Consider the following 17,091-nt stretch of genomic DNA (forward strand, 5'->3'; position numbering starts at 1 on the left):
GTTAATGATTTTGAAGGCCGCATTTATCGCAGTCATCAAATTAACCCCTTTCATCAGAACCTTCTATATTCGAGTTCGCAGAAAGAATACATTAAAAGTGTGAAAGAAATTGCAGAGAAACATTGGTTGTCATTTTTAAATGGGTATTACTTGTTTGACGTGTGTCTTGCAGCTACGTAGACCATTCTCGTTCGCGTTGAATCACATATGAGTCATAAAAACGTGCCAGGCATTGACGATAATTTAACGTGAAACTGAGTTGTGCTGTCTTTTTTAGTATTTCTTTGTCACTTGTTTGGAACCGTAAATTAAATCGTAAACTGTGTGTATTTGTTGACGGAGTCTCTCATAACTGCTGGCTAGGAAACTTTTTTCACGTAGCGCCAAAAATTCAAAGCGTGGTTGTTTTATTACACTTTAACTGAACTTATTCTGCGAGCCTACTGGCAATAATGGAACCTGATATTTTAATAAACACGGATATCTCACATTAGGTTCTTTCCTGCAATTAACCTGCTAAAAAACCGAGACGTTGTTATGTTGATGAAAATAGTTATTGATAAACCGCAGTGCACTTACAGTGTCTGCAAATAACGTAATGTACTCAGTCAAGCAGATCTACAATGGTCAAGATAAATTTGTACGTTTGGTATATCTCGTACCGTTTGTCGATGAAGATGTTAAATTTTCGCCGGCCGAAGTGGCCGTGCGGTTAAAGGCGCTGCAGTCTGGAACCGCAAGACCGCTACGGTCGCAGGTTCGAATCCTGCCTCGGGCATGGATGTTTGTGATGTCCTTAGGTTAGTTAGGTTTAACTAGTTCTAAGTTCTAGGGGACTAATGACCTCAGCAGTTGAGTCCCATAGTGCTCAGAGCCATTTGAACCATGTTAAATTTTCCGATTTCTGATAGTTTTTAAATTCTTTCGTAGTTGACTGGCAGGCAAGCATTTATAATCACTGATAAAAATTTTTAACTATGCCATTTACCGCTGGACACACACATTTTTCTTCATGACTATTTGCTGCTCCAAGTAAATAATTTACTGACGACACTATCTGTATTATGATTAGTACATGTATAGGATTACGTAAATGTGATTAGTGCAATTATATGCAGATAATTCGTTCAAAAAGTACGTGCACCAAGAAATGAGTTTCTTAACTATAGAAAGAAGAATCCGTACGTTGGAGGAATATTAGTAAAATCTCTCGATTTACGAGACTCGGGAGAACTGGGGTTATTTAAAGTATTATTGTAACGCTTTTATAAATACGTTAGGGGTACAAAAGATATACTGAGATATAACCTTGTGCCCAGACCACCGCTTCTCTATGTCTTTAGCGGTGTGCTCCAAGAAATGTAAAAAGAACTCACTTTGGAGGCAAAAAACCTGAATGGCGGTTTACCTGAATGACGGTTACTTGTAAGGTATTAGAACGAATGTTCATTGTACATCGCGTCCACTATCTTAACCATTCCATTGAAACACTTTAAAATACGAGTAGTTCACACTAATGATAATTAATTCCATAAAATTTCTTTTATTTTACAAAGCTTCAGACTTATCAGTGGTGAAGTAGAGCGGAAATCTGCAACTTACTTATTTCCCTTACTTGTTTCCCTGTAAGTGCATAAGACTTAGATATGCTTAACGTAAAACGGCTGGAAGTAGTACATGCGGAAGTAAATGTTCTGGAATACGTTGCTCGCTCTTTGCGGTCGTATCAGAGACTTTTCATTCTCTTATGATGGCATGTACGGTTTGATTCTACCTTCAGATGTAAACACAACTGCGGCACTGACATTGCTTTCTTTTCCTGTGTGTTGCAGCCGTCACGGTGCGCTACCTCACCAAGCGATACATCGGGGAGTACAGTTCCAACAGCGGTGAGTACCACGCAGTGTATTGGTCTTCATTCTGTGGGAAGCTCTGTCATTCCCTGTTTCTGACAGCTGCTGTGGTTATTTCCGATAATCTTAAACAGCTTTCTGTACACAACCAGTAGTGTACGCTACTCGCTCACGAAAACTTCAAGACACACAGAAGAATGACATACACTATGTGATCAAAAGTATTCGGACACATGGCTGAAAATGACTTACAAATTTGTGGCGCCCTCCTGCGCTAATGCCGGAATTCAATATGGTGTTGGCCCACCCTTAGCCTTGATGACAGCTTCCACTCTCGCGGGCATACGTTCAGTCAGGTGCTGGAAGGTTTCTTGGGGAATAGCAGCCCATTCTGGCCATCATCAGTAAGAACACTGTGGAAGTTGCAGCAATATAAGGATTGGGAATTTCACGGGAGAAGAGAGAAATGGAGGAAATATATATCCATTTATTTTCCAGATACAAGGCTCTCTCTCTCTCTCTCTCTCTCTCTCTCTCATATATTGTTATATGTTTCGCTGAGCGCTGAGACCCACACATGTTGCAAAATGGAGAGCCGTTGAAATAGGATTCAAAATTTGAATACTACTTCTTTTTATGCGACACTAATTACATTCACAATGTTAGCGATTAATTAATTTGATAAACGATCCCATTTAAAGATAACTGCTTGAAATTAGATGCTGCCATACATGCTGAAAAGGTGACTATATAAGGAATTTCATCATTGTGACAGTCATTAAGTGTTCTTCATTCGCTGAGCTGTTGTAATGTAACCTGCTCAGCTTTTCCATCCACAAGAGACAAAATATGAAGTAAAGAATTTCTATAAAAAAAAATAACGTAATTGTAAATGTGCGAACGGAGTGTGACTTCACGTACATAAACACTGAAATATTCGTTCGAAATCGAGAGAAATATGCAACTAAGACCTGTGTTCGAAATTGAAATAAATATGCTACTAAGACCTGCTTTCGAAATCGACAAAGTTCAACGGTATTGAAACCTATCATATAGACACATTTTTCTGATTCCCACTGAGAAACTGGTCAGGCATAAAGTTCTTCAGTCTTTTTCACAGAGACGGGTATTCTTTGGGTATAAAATTCTTCTGCTCTGAAGCATAGTATGTGCGCTCTATTACGAACATTTGTGACAAGATAGAAGTGCATAAGCACCTACACTGAAGAGCCAAAGAAAGTTGTATACCGGCCTAATATCGTGTAGGACCCCCGCGAGCACGCAGAAGCGCCGCAACGTAACGTGGCATGAATTCAGACTCATGTCTGAAGTAGTCCTGGAGGGAACTGACACCGTGAATCCTACAGGGCTATCCATAAATCCGTAAGAGTAGGAGGGGGTGGAGACCTCTTCTGAACAGCACGTTGCAAATCATCCCAGAATGCTCAATAATGTTCATGTCTGGGGAATTTGGTGGCTAGCGGAAGTGTTTAAACTCAGAAGAGTGTTCCTGGAGCCACTCTGTAGCAATTTAGAACGTGTGTGGCGTCGCATTGTCCTGCTACAATTGCTCAAGTCCGTCGGAATACACTATGGACATGAATGGATGCAGGTGATCGGACAGGATGCTTACGTACGTGTCATCTGTCAGAGTCGTATCTAGACGTTTTAGGGGTCCAATATCATTCCAACTGCGCACGTCTCACACCATTACAGAGCCTCCACCAGCTTGAAAATCCTTCATGAGGTTGTCTCCATACCCTTACACGTCCATCCGCTCGATACAATTTGAAACGAGACTCGTCCGACCAGGCCACATGTTTCGAGTCATCAACAGTCCAGTGCCGGTGTTGACGGGCCCAGGTGAGGCGTAAGGCTTTGTGTCGTGCAGTCATAAAGGGTACACTAGTGAGCTTTCCGCTGCGAAAGCCCATATCAATGATGTTTCGTTGAATGGTTCGCACGCTGACACGTGTTGATGGCCTAGCATTCAAATCTGCAGCAATCTGCAGGAGGGCTGCGCTTCTGTCACGTTGAACGATTGTCTTCAGCCATCGTTGGTCCCGTTCTTGCAGGATCTTTTCCCGGCCGCTGCGATGTCGGAGATTTGATGTTTTACCGTATTCCTGATATTCACGGCACATTCGTGAAATGGTCGTACGGGAAAATCGACACTTCATCGCAACCTCGGAGATGGCGTGTCCCATCGCACGTGCGCTGATTGCAAAACCACGTTGAAACTAACTTAAATCTTGATAACCTGGAATTTTAGCAGCAGTAACCGATCAAACAAGTGCGCCGGACACTTGTTGTCTTATATAGGCCTTGCCGACCGCAGGGCCGTATTCTGACTGTTTACATACCTCTGTCTCTGAATACGTGTGCCTATACCAGTTTCTTTGGCGCTTCAGTGTATGTACCATGTGCGGAGGAATATTGTGCTATTGAAAAATGGCAGCGCGATACTGCTGCATGTGAGGAAAATCATGAGGACGCAAGATATTAGTGATGTACCGTTGTGCTGTCAGGGTTCTCTCAGTCACTACCAGCCGTGACCTGAAGCCATATCCGACTCTACCCAAACCAAGACGCTATGAGTAACGCATCTGTGCTTTGTCAAAGCGGTGGAAGACCTCTACCCTGTTCGCAAACACACACGCCGACAATGGTTATCCAGGAAAGTACAGAACCTGACTTCATCGCTGAACGAAATATGAAGCCATTCATCAAAAGTTCATGCTTCCCGGTCACGGAACCAAACGCAGTTGTTTGTGTTATGATGTTAACTCCAGCCTACGCTTGGAACGATATTTGCCTAATCAGGATGCTGCTTGTCTCCGACCTTTGGTGCAAGCTGACATAGAATGTTCCTGGGAATTCATTACTTGTTCTCGGATGCCATGCACAGGTGTGATTCCCGCACAAAAGTGCAGTCCTCTCTCGTGTCGGTCAAACGTGGTCGACTGAAACTTTGACTATGAGTATACCTGCCCTCTGGTTCACACGCAATCCAACACCCAGCCACTACCACATCCGGATGCCGCACAAATCAAGTTATCGCACGATTCGACAAGCGGGTCAAGAGGAGACACACAATCATTACTCATTTAAACTCTGTCAGGTGGTGGTAACACTGACTCATACAAGTAAGCGTCGCCTCCGGGTTCTTCATTGATCATACAACATCTGCTTTAGTTTACTCTCCTTATATACCCTACCACGCGTGGTAACAGCACTAATGCACTTTGGTGGCAGATAGTGTGTACGTGTACGGAGTTACATTGACATTCGACAACTTTCTTGTCAGACAATGTTATTTTGCTGCAGAGGTAGCAGACTTCCTGATGTTTACCTTCTCACTGTTCTCGTTTCTGCTACTTCTCATTACTTTAGTGTTTCTACGATTTACTCTCTCCACGGTTATTACTCCCTCTTGGTTCTTGAACATAGTGTAGATCACCCATCTTTTCCTGATGCTTACCCCTATTTTTCTCATAATTTCGAACATTTTACATCATTTTACACTTTCTAACCCTTTTCCACGTCGACAAATACTATTAACGTGTCTTGGTTTTTCTTTATTCTTGCTTCCTTTATCAACCACAATGTCAGAATGGCCTCTGGTGGCTTTACCGTTCCTAAAGCCAAACAGGTCGTCATCTAACACTTCCTCAATTCCCTTTTCAATTCTTCTGTTTATTATTCCTGTCAGCAACTTGGATACATGGAATGTTAAGCTGATTGTGCTATAATTTTCGCACCTGTCATCTCTTGCAGTTTTTGGAATGATGTGCGTAACGTTTTTCCGAAAGTCTGGGGGTATTTCGCCAGCCTCGTACACTCTACACACCAATTGGAACAGCAGTTTTGCTGCCACTTCCCCCAATCAAGAAATTCTGGCGGAATGTTATCTTTCTCTTCAGCCATATTTGATTTTAAGTGTTCCAGAGATCTTTTAAATTCTGATTCTAATACTGGATCCCTTGTCTCTTCTATATCGACTCCTGTTTCTTCTTTTACACGTCATCAGGCAAGTCCTCTCACTCATAGAGACCTTCACTGCATTCTTCTCACATATCTGCTCTCTCCACGCATTTAACAGTGGAATTCCTATTGTACTCTTAATATTACCACCCCTGCTTTTAGTTTCAGCGAAGGTTGTTTTGACTTCCCTGTATGCTGAGTCAGTCCTTCCAACAAACGTTTCTTTTCCGATTTCTTCACATTTTCCATTCAGCCATTTCGTCTTAACTTCTCTGCACTTCCTATTTATTTCATTCCAAAGTGACTTGTATTTATTTATTCCTGAATTTCCTTGAACATTTTTGTACTTCCTTCTTTCATCGACCAACTTAAGTACTTCTTCTGCTATCCATGGTTTCTTCGCAGTTACCTTCTATATACGTACGTTTTTCTTTCGAACTTTTGTGATCATCCTTTTTAGAAATGCCCATTCCTCTTGAACTGAACTGCCTCCTGATCTATTCCTCATCGCAATATCCATAGCCTCAGATAAATTCAAGGGTACCTATGCGTTCTTTAGTAGTTCCGTATCCCACTTTTTTGCGCATTGATTCTTCCTGACTAGTCTGTTTAACTTCAGCGTACTCTTCATTACTACTATACTTGATCTGAGTCTATATCTATTCCTGGGTGTGCCTTACAGTCCAGTACCTGATTTCGGAATCTTTGTGTGACTATGATGTATTCTAACTGAAACCTTCCCGTATCTCCATGCCTTTTCCAAGTACACCTCCTCCTCTTGTGATTCTTGAACAGAACATTTGCTGTTACCAAATAATTTATTGCAGAACTCAGTTAAACTTTCTCACATTCCTAATACAAAGCCCTTATTCTCCTGTAACCCTTTCCCCTACTCCTCCCACACATCCACATTCCAGTCCCCCATGACTATTGGATTTTTATCTCCCTTTAGCACTGTATTACCGTTCCAATATCCTCATACACTTGCTCTATCTCTTCAGCTTTCGACCACGGCATGTATACCTGAACTGTCGTTGTCGCTGTTGGTGTGTTGTCGATTCTGATGAGAATAAAAGGCTCTGAACCAAATTGGTGGAAAACAGAAAACTTGGCAAAAACGGATCAGTTAATAAGACACGTCGTGGAATATCGGAGATTTCAGTTTGGTAATGGAATGGGCTGCGGAAGATAAAAATTGTAGAGGAAGAACGACGCTTGAATGCAATAAGCAGGTTCAAATGGCTGGAGGTGTCAGTGTCTATGTAGAGATGAAGCGGGGTTGAGCAACATAGACTAGCGCGAAGAACAGCAGAGCAGTCTTCGCATTGAAGACAACAACAACACGATTTATATATGTATGTATGTATTGAACTTGGGACCTAGAAACGACGGAGAGGCTTCGTCCCCACCGTAGCCCTCAGTGGTACACAACCCCACAACAAGCTACAACAGTGCACTCACTCCACCGCCACCCCACACCGAACGCATGGTTATTGTGCGGTTCGGCCCCCAGTGGATCCCCCTGGGATCGTCTCATTCCAGACGAGTGTAATCCCAATGTTTGAGTGGTAGAGTAATGATGGTGTACGCGTACGTTGAGACAGTGTTTGCGCAGCAATCGCCGAGATAGTGTATCTGAGGCGGAATAAGGGGAACCAGCTCGCATTCGCCGAGGCAGGTGGAGAACGGCCTTAAAAACCATCCACAGGCTGGCCGGCACACCGGACCTCGACACAAATCCGCCGGGCGGATTCGAGACGGGGACCGGGACCGGCACGCCTTCCGCTCGGGAAGCTATTGTAGTGTAACGACGTAAGTTTTTTATAATTGATTTTCTTTTGACATATGACCATGTGTAGACTTCGTCACCTACGTCAGTTACAACACACTTCAAAATTATTTATACTCTTTTTAAATTGTCTCAGAATGGTTCTTGAACGAAACTGTAAAACATCATTTGAGACGTATGTGCAGAATTACGTCACTCAGTCCAATTGGTTTGCGCAAACTTTTTCAATTTAGATGACGTTTGTTTCTCCTCAGAAATTATATTAATGCACGTTATCTGATTTAATAAATATTAGAACCACATTGAATAAGCTTTCGAGATTCAAACTCGCGATGGACGTTGTCAAAAATTAATAATCTTGTCAAATAAATTACGTAACATAATTCTTCATAAATAAACTCTCGGAACACGTATTTCAACTTAAGTAGCATCCACTAGTTTATTATCTTCCTACATATAGACGTGAACCTGAACCTTGACAAGACAGAACTGAACATTTACAACATGATTAAACTTTACAAATTCTCAATTTTTTAATTTTTAGAAGCACGACGCAACAACTCGGTTTCAGAATCTTCTGTTGCTCTTTGGCTGTCGACCCGCGACGTATAGTGGCCAGCAATTTTCTCTCTGGTCCCGGCAGCGAAGATGCTGTCTCCGTTCGTTGCGCCGCCCTCTCCGTACATGAAACATAAAAAATAAATACAAAACTTTAGATAATTCACTGCTATTACAAATATTACAAAAATACATAAACAAAACAATAAATTAAACTTGTATTCACCTGCAAACTGGGCTGACACTGGTGGATGGGGGACGCTTCAATTTCACGTCCCACTACACTATGCGTTAGACCGCACGGCTAGCCAGCCGGGCACAACACGATACTCAAATAGATGACACCTCTTTGAAATCCGTGTATACCATTTTGGTTTGGTTGTCTTATGTGGATTTCGATTAATTAGAACGTCTATGTATACGAACAATTGAAGATACGATTGTGTAATAATGTGATTTAAATTCCTCAAATAAAAGCCTACTGAGTGGAAATTTACTCAGTATACCAAATGGATCTGTGTTCCTTATACATTATTTTCCTTTTACCTTATTGGATGTTCATGTCTGCTTCTAACATTTTCTGCCATGTTATTCCAAACGTTAACGACGTTATATTCAAACAAAGCTGCTAATTTTGGTATCGTTATTCAAGTAAAAAAAAAAAAAAAGGAAGCGTTTTCCCTAGCATTCGACTACACGCGTGCCAAATGCGTAAATCAAACCTGCTGATCTACACGCTAGCAATAAAACCAAGAAACGTGTGAGAAAGGTGACATTTACGGAGGACACTTGAAACGTTTCGTTAATATTCAAATGGTACGAGAAGCAACGTTAATGTGCGGAGGCGTATGACAGACGCTCATTACGTATTACTAACGGCCCATAAAGATGGGCTGACGGAAACTCGTAAGCAGTGACACAGTACGCGCTGTTGTGCTGTCCACTGCGTGTGTTTAAGGAATACCGCCTCATTAGGTGGCTTCTTTAATACTTTTCATAGCCGTAAACTTGGACCGTAATAGTGCTGGAGCTTCTTACACCCAGAACTCCAGATGAAAACGTAATAACATCAATTACCTAAATATTTCTACTTTTATTTGTTTATTATTTTTTACTATCCCTTCGCGGTTTGATTTGTTGTGTTCCAACCACCGTTTCTAATGTTCGTGAATTTCTTAGTTTTTACATATCTGTCACAACAAATTTTCTGATTAATCTGATCTAATCTACATCAGCATTTCTCCGCCCTTATTTTTCTTTTAGTCCACTTATTCCCCATTGTAAAATTTAATTAGGGATTCAAGATATTGTCCCTCTCATCTCTCTAATAGTAACAGTCTTCTAATGACTTCACTCATAGCACTTGACTCTACTATGTTATTTACAGCACATTTTAATTCCTTCCATTGTCTTCATTGTCCGGTTCCTTACATATGAAGTCCGATTTCCTTAGACTTTCGTGCTCAGAAAGTACAGATTAAAAATTTAAAAACCCATCTTATTTCTTGAGAAGACGCTATTACCAAAAACATTTTAGCATCTAATGGAAGGTCTTTTCAGGTTGTTCGCAAAGTAGAATTTGACTGTGTTAGATCGCTAGGACATGTGACATTAATAAGTAGCTCTCTACCTGTTTTTTAGTGCACACTTCGAAGAATAGCGTGTGGGATGCATCGATGGAGCACCTGCTATACCCCATGTCAAAAACAATGTGTGCGAGCACTGGAACCAAATGATTCGCAGTTCAGTTTTTTCAGTGGATATCCTGCGCGCTATTGCAGTGCTGAACTTCCTACAGTTTGTGTTATTCACGGATGAAGCCTCTTTCAATTGTAGTGATGTTTTTCTCTCCCACAATTGTCATTACTGTATTGATAACATCCATACGCTTCGTCCGTCTCAGAACATCAGCAGCGATTACGAATTAACTTGTGGGCCAGAATAATATACAAGATCGGCAAAGAGAACCTTATTTCCTGCAGCCAGTTAGGATGACATGCGTTTCCAAGTCTCTGTTCGAGATGTGCTGCCTCTTTTGGTGGAGAGTTTAGCTCTTGTTCTCCACGATGGCCTCTACGGCGAATGGACTCTAGCGCACCATCAGGCTCCGGTCCGTCCACAGATGAACAACAGGTGCCCTCGTCGCTGGACAAGGTCTGAGAATCCTGTTCCCTGTAGGTCCCGGCCAGCGCGATCGCCAGATAGCACTCCAATTGATTTTCTTAGGTGAGGATGTATGCATACATTAGAAACAGCAGATTCTGGTTAGTAAGGTCCTAGCAGTCTATTTCATTTTGCGTGGCATAATTTTGTTGGATTGGGACACGTGGTCGTGACGTTCCACGCACGTGTCAGCTCAGAGATGTACCTATAATAGGAAATTTAATAATCATTTTCGATAGTTAGTTCCTGGTCTCAAGTACTCCGTTGAGAATCATCTATATGATTTTGTCCCTGGTTTTCAAAATGTTGCTGTTGTTTTCGCAACATGACTGACAAGTGGTTGTACATTTCCACACGATATCTAGAATCCTGTTGATGTTGATGTGGAGCTGTGCTCACAAATACGATAGTCAATAGCAGTTTCTGGAGAGAACCTGAGTCTTTGAAACACTGTGTAGAAAGTCGCAGTTATGACCGTAAATGGGCCTCTGCTGAGCGAGGTTCCACAGTTGTAAGAGTGTGGATCGGCACCTGGGAGGACAGCGATTAAAATCCTGGGAATCCCAAATAAATTTATATTTTCCTAAACCGGTTACAGTTGGTCTCTTTGAAAACACATCACCGATTTCCTTTGCCTTCATTTCTACGTTCGAGTTTGTGCTCTGTCTGTAATAACCATGTCGTCGGCGGCACATTACCCTTTCCTGATAGCTGGGCCTTTGGGAATATCTCTGTTTTAATTATCCTCTTCTCATATTTTCTGTTACTTTCGCATCAGACAGTACCTCGTAATATATTTATGAGAGTCATTCTGAAACCAGTGCCTGTCATTTACTTTAATGGAATCTACAACAGTTGCAGAAAGCACTAAACGCAGTTCAACAGGGGAAGAGCTCAACCACCTACTGACATTTTTCCAGATAGTCACCTTCATTCGTAGTGCAGTTTTCCCTTTGGTAAACAGATGTGTGAGTGTTGTTCTCATAATAACCTCAACCAGCTCAGGCTATGCACTGTGTCAGAGCTTTGACAACAGCACCTGACACTGGAAAACGTACATCACTGTAGTCCGCCTTTTATAGGCCTAGAAAGATGGAAGTCATAATGTGCTAAATCAGGACTGTACAGTGGATATAGTAGGACAGTCCAGCTGAATTGGCCATTAGTTCCACGGTCGAAAAATTGTTGTGAGGCTTGGCGTTATCCTATTGAAATTAGAAGTTCTTCTTCTTCTGCAGTATAACTGGAAATTTGGACTTTCAGCCCAGTCTGCGTTGTTTTGCACTGTTTTCGGTTGTCATCTGCTGTAGACTGCAAAGACATCCAAAACAATCACACCGTGGCTACTCCAGAAGACTGTGTACATCACATTGCCTCCAGTTGACTAGGTCTTGACCTTCTGCGTTGTTGGAGAATTCGTATATCGCGACTCCACGGATTCCTTGATTCCAGCTCGTAGTGCTGACAGACATACCATCTATAGTGATGGTGGTGGTCACAAAATTTCCACTTTATGCCTCTTGTTGGTACAGTAGATCCGACAAATTTCCGTTCTGTGATTTTTGTCTCGTGAAACCATGCAACCAATCCTGCACATATTTTTCTATAACCGAGGATGCTTAATATCTTGTCTAAACGTTACAACTGGTATGTAGCAGTGCACATCACTGGTTGTAATCCAGGGATAAACATGGATGAGTCGATTGAGATGCTGTTGATTAGGTATGTGGATTCGACCACAGTTGTTGTGCACATGATTTCCACCACTAATGAAACACTCTACCCTCCGCCACACATTACTCAATCTTTATTGATGCATTGTGGATAATGGACGCTGGATGGTCAAATACACTCCTGGAAATTGAAATAAGAACACCGTGAATTCATTGTCTCAGGAAGGGGAAACTTTATTGACACATTCCTGGGGTCAGATACATCACATGATCACACTGACAGAACCACAGGCACATAGACACAGGCAACAGAGCATGCACAATGTCGGCACTAGTACAGTGTATATCCACCTTTCGCAGCAATGCAGGCTGCTATTCTCCCATGGAGACGATCGTAGAGATGCTGGATGTAGTCCTGTGGAACGGCTTGCCATGCCATTTCCACCTGGCGCCTCAGTTGGACCAGCGTTCTTGCTGGACGTGCAGACCGCGTGAGACGACGCTTCATCCAGTCCCAAACATGCTCAATGGGGGACAGATCCGGAGATCTTGCTGGCCAGGGTAGTTGACTTACACCTTCTAGAGCACGTTGGGTGGCACGGGATACATGCGGACGTGCATTGTCCTGTTGGAACAGCAAGTTCCCTTGCCGGTCTAGGAGTGGTAGAACGATGGGTTCGATGACGGTTTGGATGTACCGTGCACTGTTCAGTGTCCCCTCGACGATCACCAGTGGTGTACGGCCAGTGTAGGAGATCGCTCCCCACACCATAATGCCGCGTGTTGGCCCTGTGTGCCTCGGTCGTATGCAGTCCTGATTGTGGCGCTCACCTGCACGGCGCCAAACACGCATACGACCATCATTGGCACCAAGGCAGAAGCGACTCTCATCGCTGAAGACGACACGTCTCCATTCGTCCCTCCATTCACGCCTGTCGCGACACCACTGGAGGCGGGCTGCACGATGTTGGGGCGTGAGCGGAAGACGGCCTAACGGTGTGCGAGACCGTAGCCCAGCTTCATGGAGACGGTTGCGAATGGTCCTCGCTGATACCCCAGGAGCAACAGTGTCCCTAATTTGCTGGGAAGTGGCGGTGCGGTCCCCTACGGCACTGCGTAGGATCTTACGGTCTTGGCGTGCATCCGTGCGTCGCTGCGGTCCGGTCCCAGGTCGACGGGCACGTGCACCTTCCGCCGACCACTGGCGACAACATCGATGTACTGTGGAGACCTCACGCCCCACGTGTTGAGCAATTCGGCGGTACGTCCACCCGGCCTCCCGCATGCCCACTATACGCCCTCGCTCAAAGTCCGTCAACTGCACATACGGTTCACGTCCACGCTGTCGCGGCATGCTACCAGTGTTAAAGACTGCGATGGAGCTCCGTATGCCACGGCAAACTGGCTGACACTGACGGCGGCGGTGCACAAATGCTGCGCAGCCAGCGCCATTCGCGGTTCCTGGTGTGTCCGCTGTGCCGTGCGTGTGATCATTGCTTGTACAGCAATCTCACAGTGTCCGGAGCAAGTATGGTGGGTCTGACACACCGGTGTCAATGTGTTCTTTTTTCCATTTCCAGGAGTGTACTTTCATCAAGGAAAATCGCCAAACAGCCATATGTTGTGAGAAGTTATTTGGACAACCAGTTTGGCATATCAGTAATGCCATCTCAAGGCCCATATGCACTTAATGTATATCTGATCGTCTGTAAATGAAGTGCATAGAGGCCTGAAGATGGCATTATTGAAATGCATAAACTGGTTGTCTAAATAAGATAACTTCTCAAAACAAACGGTGGTTTGGCGATTTTCCTTGGTAAGCATATGTCTACAGTATTGTCTCCATGCACTTTTCATGGAAACTACAGCAAATAGCATAGGCTGAATAACACAGTAAAGTAGGGCAAGAATTCAGTTGCATATGATCTCTAGAAAGTCATCTGCATTCATTACGCACATTTGTAAAGGGGAGAGGAGTCTGCAGGCCAAATATACTGTATCATCTTCATGCACCTTGATGGATTTCAAATGGTACAATTTGTTCAATAGTCAGTATTTCATTGATGTATGTTCTATACACATTTCATAGTCATAATGATCTTCTTCTTCTTCTTCTGCTGCTGCTGCTGCTGCTGCTACATACTGATTTGATCTGTACATATGTATGTATGTATGTATATATGTATATATGTCTGAAACCTCCTCCCAAAAACCTGGATCGATTTCAGCCAAATCTGGCACACAAACAGCGAACCTCATAAGAATCAGCTCTGTCTAGTTTATAACCTCCTAGCTCGAATAAGAATGTAGGTACAGAAAAACGTGTTTTTGCAGACTCTACCACAGAGGCTGCCTTTCTATCGACCTGATTTACAAGCAACCTGTATGTCAGGGGCAGCTCTTGATGTGTAGGCTGCTCTGCACAACAGATGTGCTGTGTTGGACTAGTGTCTGCCTACTTTACAGACATTCCTTGAGCATCCTATATATCAGAGGAAAAATAAAAGGTCTCAAGCCCCTGATACGTAGACTGTCCTGCATAATGGGCATGTTGTGGGAGTAGTATCAGCTTGGTTTGTCAACCTTTTTAGCAGATGCTACATGTGCAGATGGGCATGGCTGGAGAAAGTTTGAGCTGGATAGATTAGGGGTTGGACAAAGGGGGCAGGAAGAGATGAAATATGGAGAGGGGAAGGAGGAGATGAATAGGGAGAGGAGGCAGGAGGAGATTAATATAGAGAGGGGGCAGGAGGAAGTGAAGAAAGGGAGAGGGATAGAAGAAGTAGTGGAGGAAGAGATGTACAAAAATGGGGTGTAGAGCACTGGGATAGGCATATAGAAGGTGAAGGAGGAGATGAACAAAGAGATGGTGGAGGAGGAGATGGAGAGAGACAGAGAGAATGGATGAGAGAGGGAAGGAAGAGATGGACTGAGAAGGGCCAGGTGAAGATGGACAGAAATAGGATTGATGTGGGGATGGCATATAAATTGTTGGAGGAGGATAGAGATATGGGAAGGAGGAGGTGGACTCAGGGTAGAGCGGATGAAATGAGAGGGAGAGAACATAGACAGTGAGAAGGCAGGGCAGAAAGGGGAGTAGGAGATACACAAAAGATGCTGGAGGAGATGTGTGCAATGTATGTGACATACATGTACCTGAGCAAAGCCGTGGGGAAACAGCTAGTTGGTTGATAAAAAAAGTCACGACCTTGGTCACAGCTTATTTTCGTACTCACTTTCGTTTTCAATCCGCGCTGCATATCATCTTCAGATCTGGAGTGCAAAGTGCAGTCTGTGGGGCCACATGAAGATGCTCTGCAGTGCTGATTGAGACTGGCAGTTGGTAACTGTTCATTTATTATGACAAAAGAGATCATCATTCCTACGGCGACAGTTATTCGATTCAAAATAATGTGGCTCGAACACTCAAAACCGACACAAAAAAGGAGCCATTAGTATGGAATGCGTTGTGGACGTGTCTAGAAAACAACAGTGCCTTTTCTAGTGAGACGAGGGTCGTTTGTGGCCCAGCACCAGAGCGACCACCCAGTGTGCAAGTTCGGGCAGCAGCTCTGCAGGCAGGAGTGGCGACGCAGAGCACGGGAGAGAGTTCGCCGCGCCGCGTCGCAGCAAGAGCGGCGGAAATTTGCGACGCCGGGGCGTCCCCTTTCCTGCTCGCCCCTCCCCCACCAGACCCGCCCCGTTATTTACACGCACGTCCAGGCAGGCCGCCAGGAAAGTGAAGAGCCCCAGCCGCAGCAACGTAAATGTCACCGGAACGGGTTCCGCCGGCGTCGCAGCCACAATGGACGGTGAAACTGCGACGCAAAGTGTGGGCAGTCATACCGCTTGCGCGACGTGACTTGCCAGCAGCGCTCGAAAGGGATGAGAAAATGCGGAAACATGCAGCTGAGTGAAAGGACCTGCGTTAACCTGTGATAGCTCATTCAATGCAGAACAGCAACTTGCATCATTTATGAATAAAATATTCCTAGTCTCCTCGGACTTCCGTTAGAGCTCCATATTTCTACGATTTCCACAATAGTCATTGTCAGAGGCGAATGACAGCTACTGAGTTGGCCTTCCATAGCCGAATTAGGACTGTGATTAATTTACCTTCAAAAAGTTTTTTATTCCAGTCTTTGATCACAATATCAATTCTTTAGACGATGACACTCTTCAGTCCGTAACGACCATCCTCAGATCTTTTCTACACCTTGTCCTAAAGTGGTAAGGCCATAATGGCATCGTCAAAACATATAACAGCACAGCATCGTCATATAGATCTAAAATAAGGTGTAGAATAGGCCACATAGTCACCTATACCGTAATAACGTTATGGACTCGACAAGAAATTTACTTACGCAGAAAGTTGTTTTGCTCAATAATTCAAACAATTTTGGAAGGATACATAATTATAGTGACTGGGGAGAAATAAAAAAGGGAGTCACACAAGATTCAGTTTTGAATCCATACCTATTCCTTTCATAAATATTAAATGACTTTCCACTTACCATTCAAGAAGCAGGATTGGTACCTTTTTCAAATGGTTCAAATGGCTCTGAGAACTATGGGACTTAACTTCTGAGGTCATCAGTCCCCTAGAACTTAGAACTACTTAAGCCTAACTAGCCTAAGGACATCACACACATCCATGCCCGAGGCAGGATTCGAACCTGCGACCGTAGCGGTCGCGCGGTTCCAGACTGTAACGCCTATAGCCGCTCGGCCACCCCGGCCGGCTACCTTTTGCAGATGGTACCGTTAGAGAGAGAGAGCAAAATAAGAGACTGCGAATGGCGAATGATGTTTTTCAAAATAATTATAAAGAAGTCCCTTGAAAATGGACTCTTCCTACATTTTGAAAACACACTCTATATTTAGTTTCGTGCAATAAATAGTCATACGAAGAATAAATGTCGAGTATGAGCAGAAGTCAGTAAATGACGTAGAATCTACATCTGCTTTATAGATGGATACTCTGAAAATCACATTTAAGTTCCTGGTAGAGGGTTCATCGAACCACTTTCACAATTCTTTATTGTTCCAATCCTGTATAGTGTGCGGAAAG

The 17,091-nt window shown here is 43.6% G+C and overlaps 1 protein-coding gene across 2 annotated transcripts in view; it reads left to right on the forward strand.

The window, feature by feature from the left end:
• LOC126416730 (ras-related and estrogen-regulated growth inhibitor-like) overlaps positions 1-17,091 on the forward strand; it is a 605,084-nt gene that overhangs the window by 325,285 nt on the left and 262,708 nt on the right. For both annotated transcript variants that reach the window (XM_050084555.1, XM_050084564.1), the window contains exon 3: positions 1,833-1,889. In XM_050084555.1, coding sequence (XP_049940512.1) covers positions 1,833-1,889 — 57 coding nt within the window. The remainder of the gene's footprint in view (positions 1-1,832; positions 1,890-17,091) is intronic.

This window comes from Schistocerca serialis, chromosome 1, assembly GCF_023864345.2.
Source record: "Schistocerca serialis cubense isolate TAMUIC-IGC-003099 chromosome 1, iqSchSeri2.2, whole genome shotgun sequence".
NCBI lineage: Eukaryota > Metazoa > Arthropoda > Insecta > Orthoptera > Acrididae > Schistocerca > Schistocerca serialis.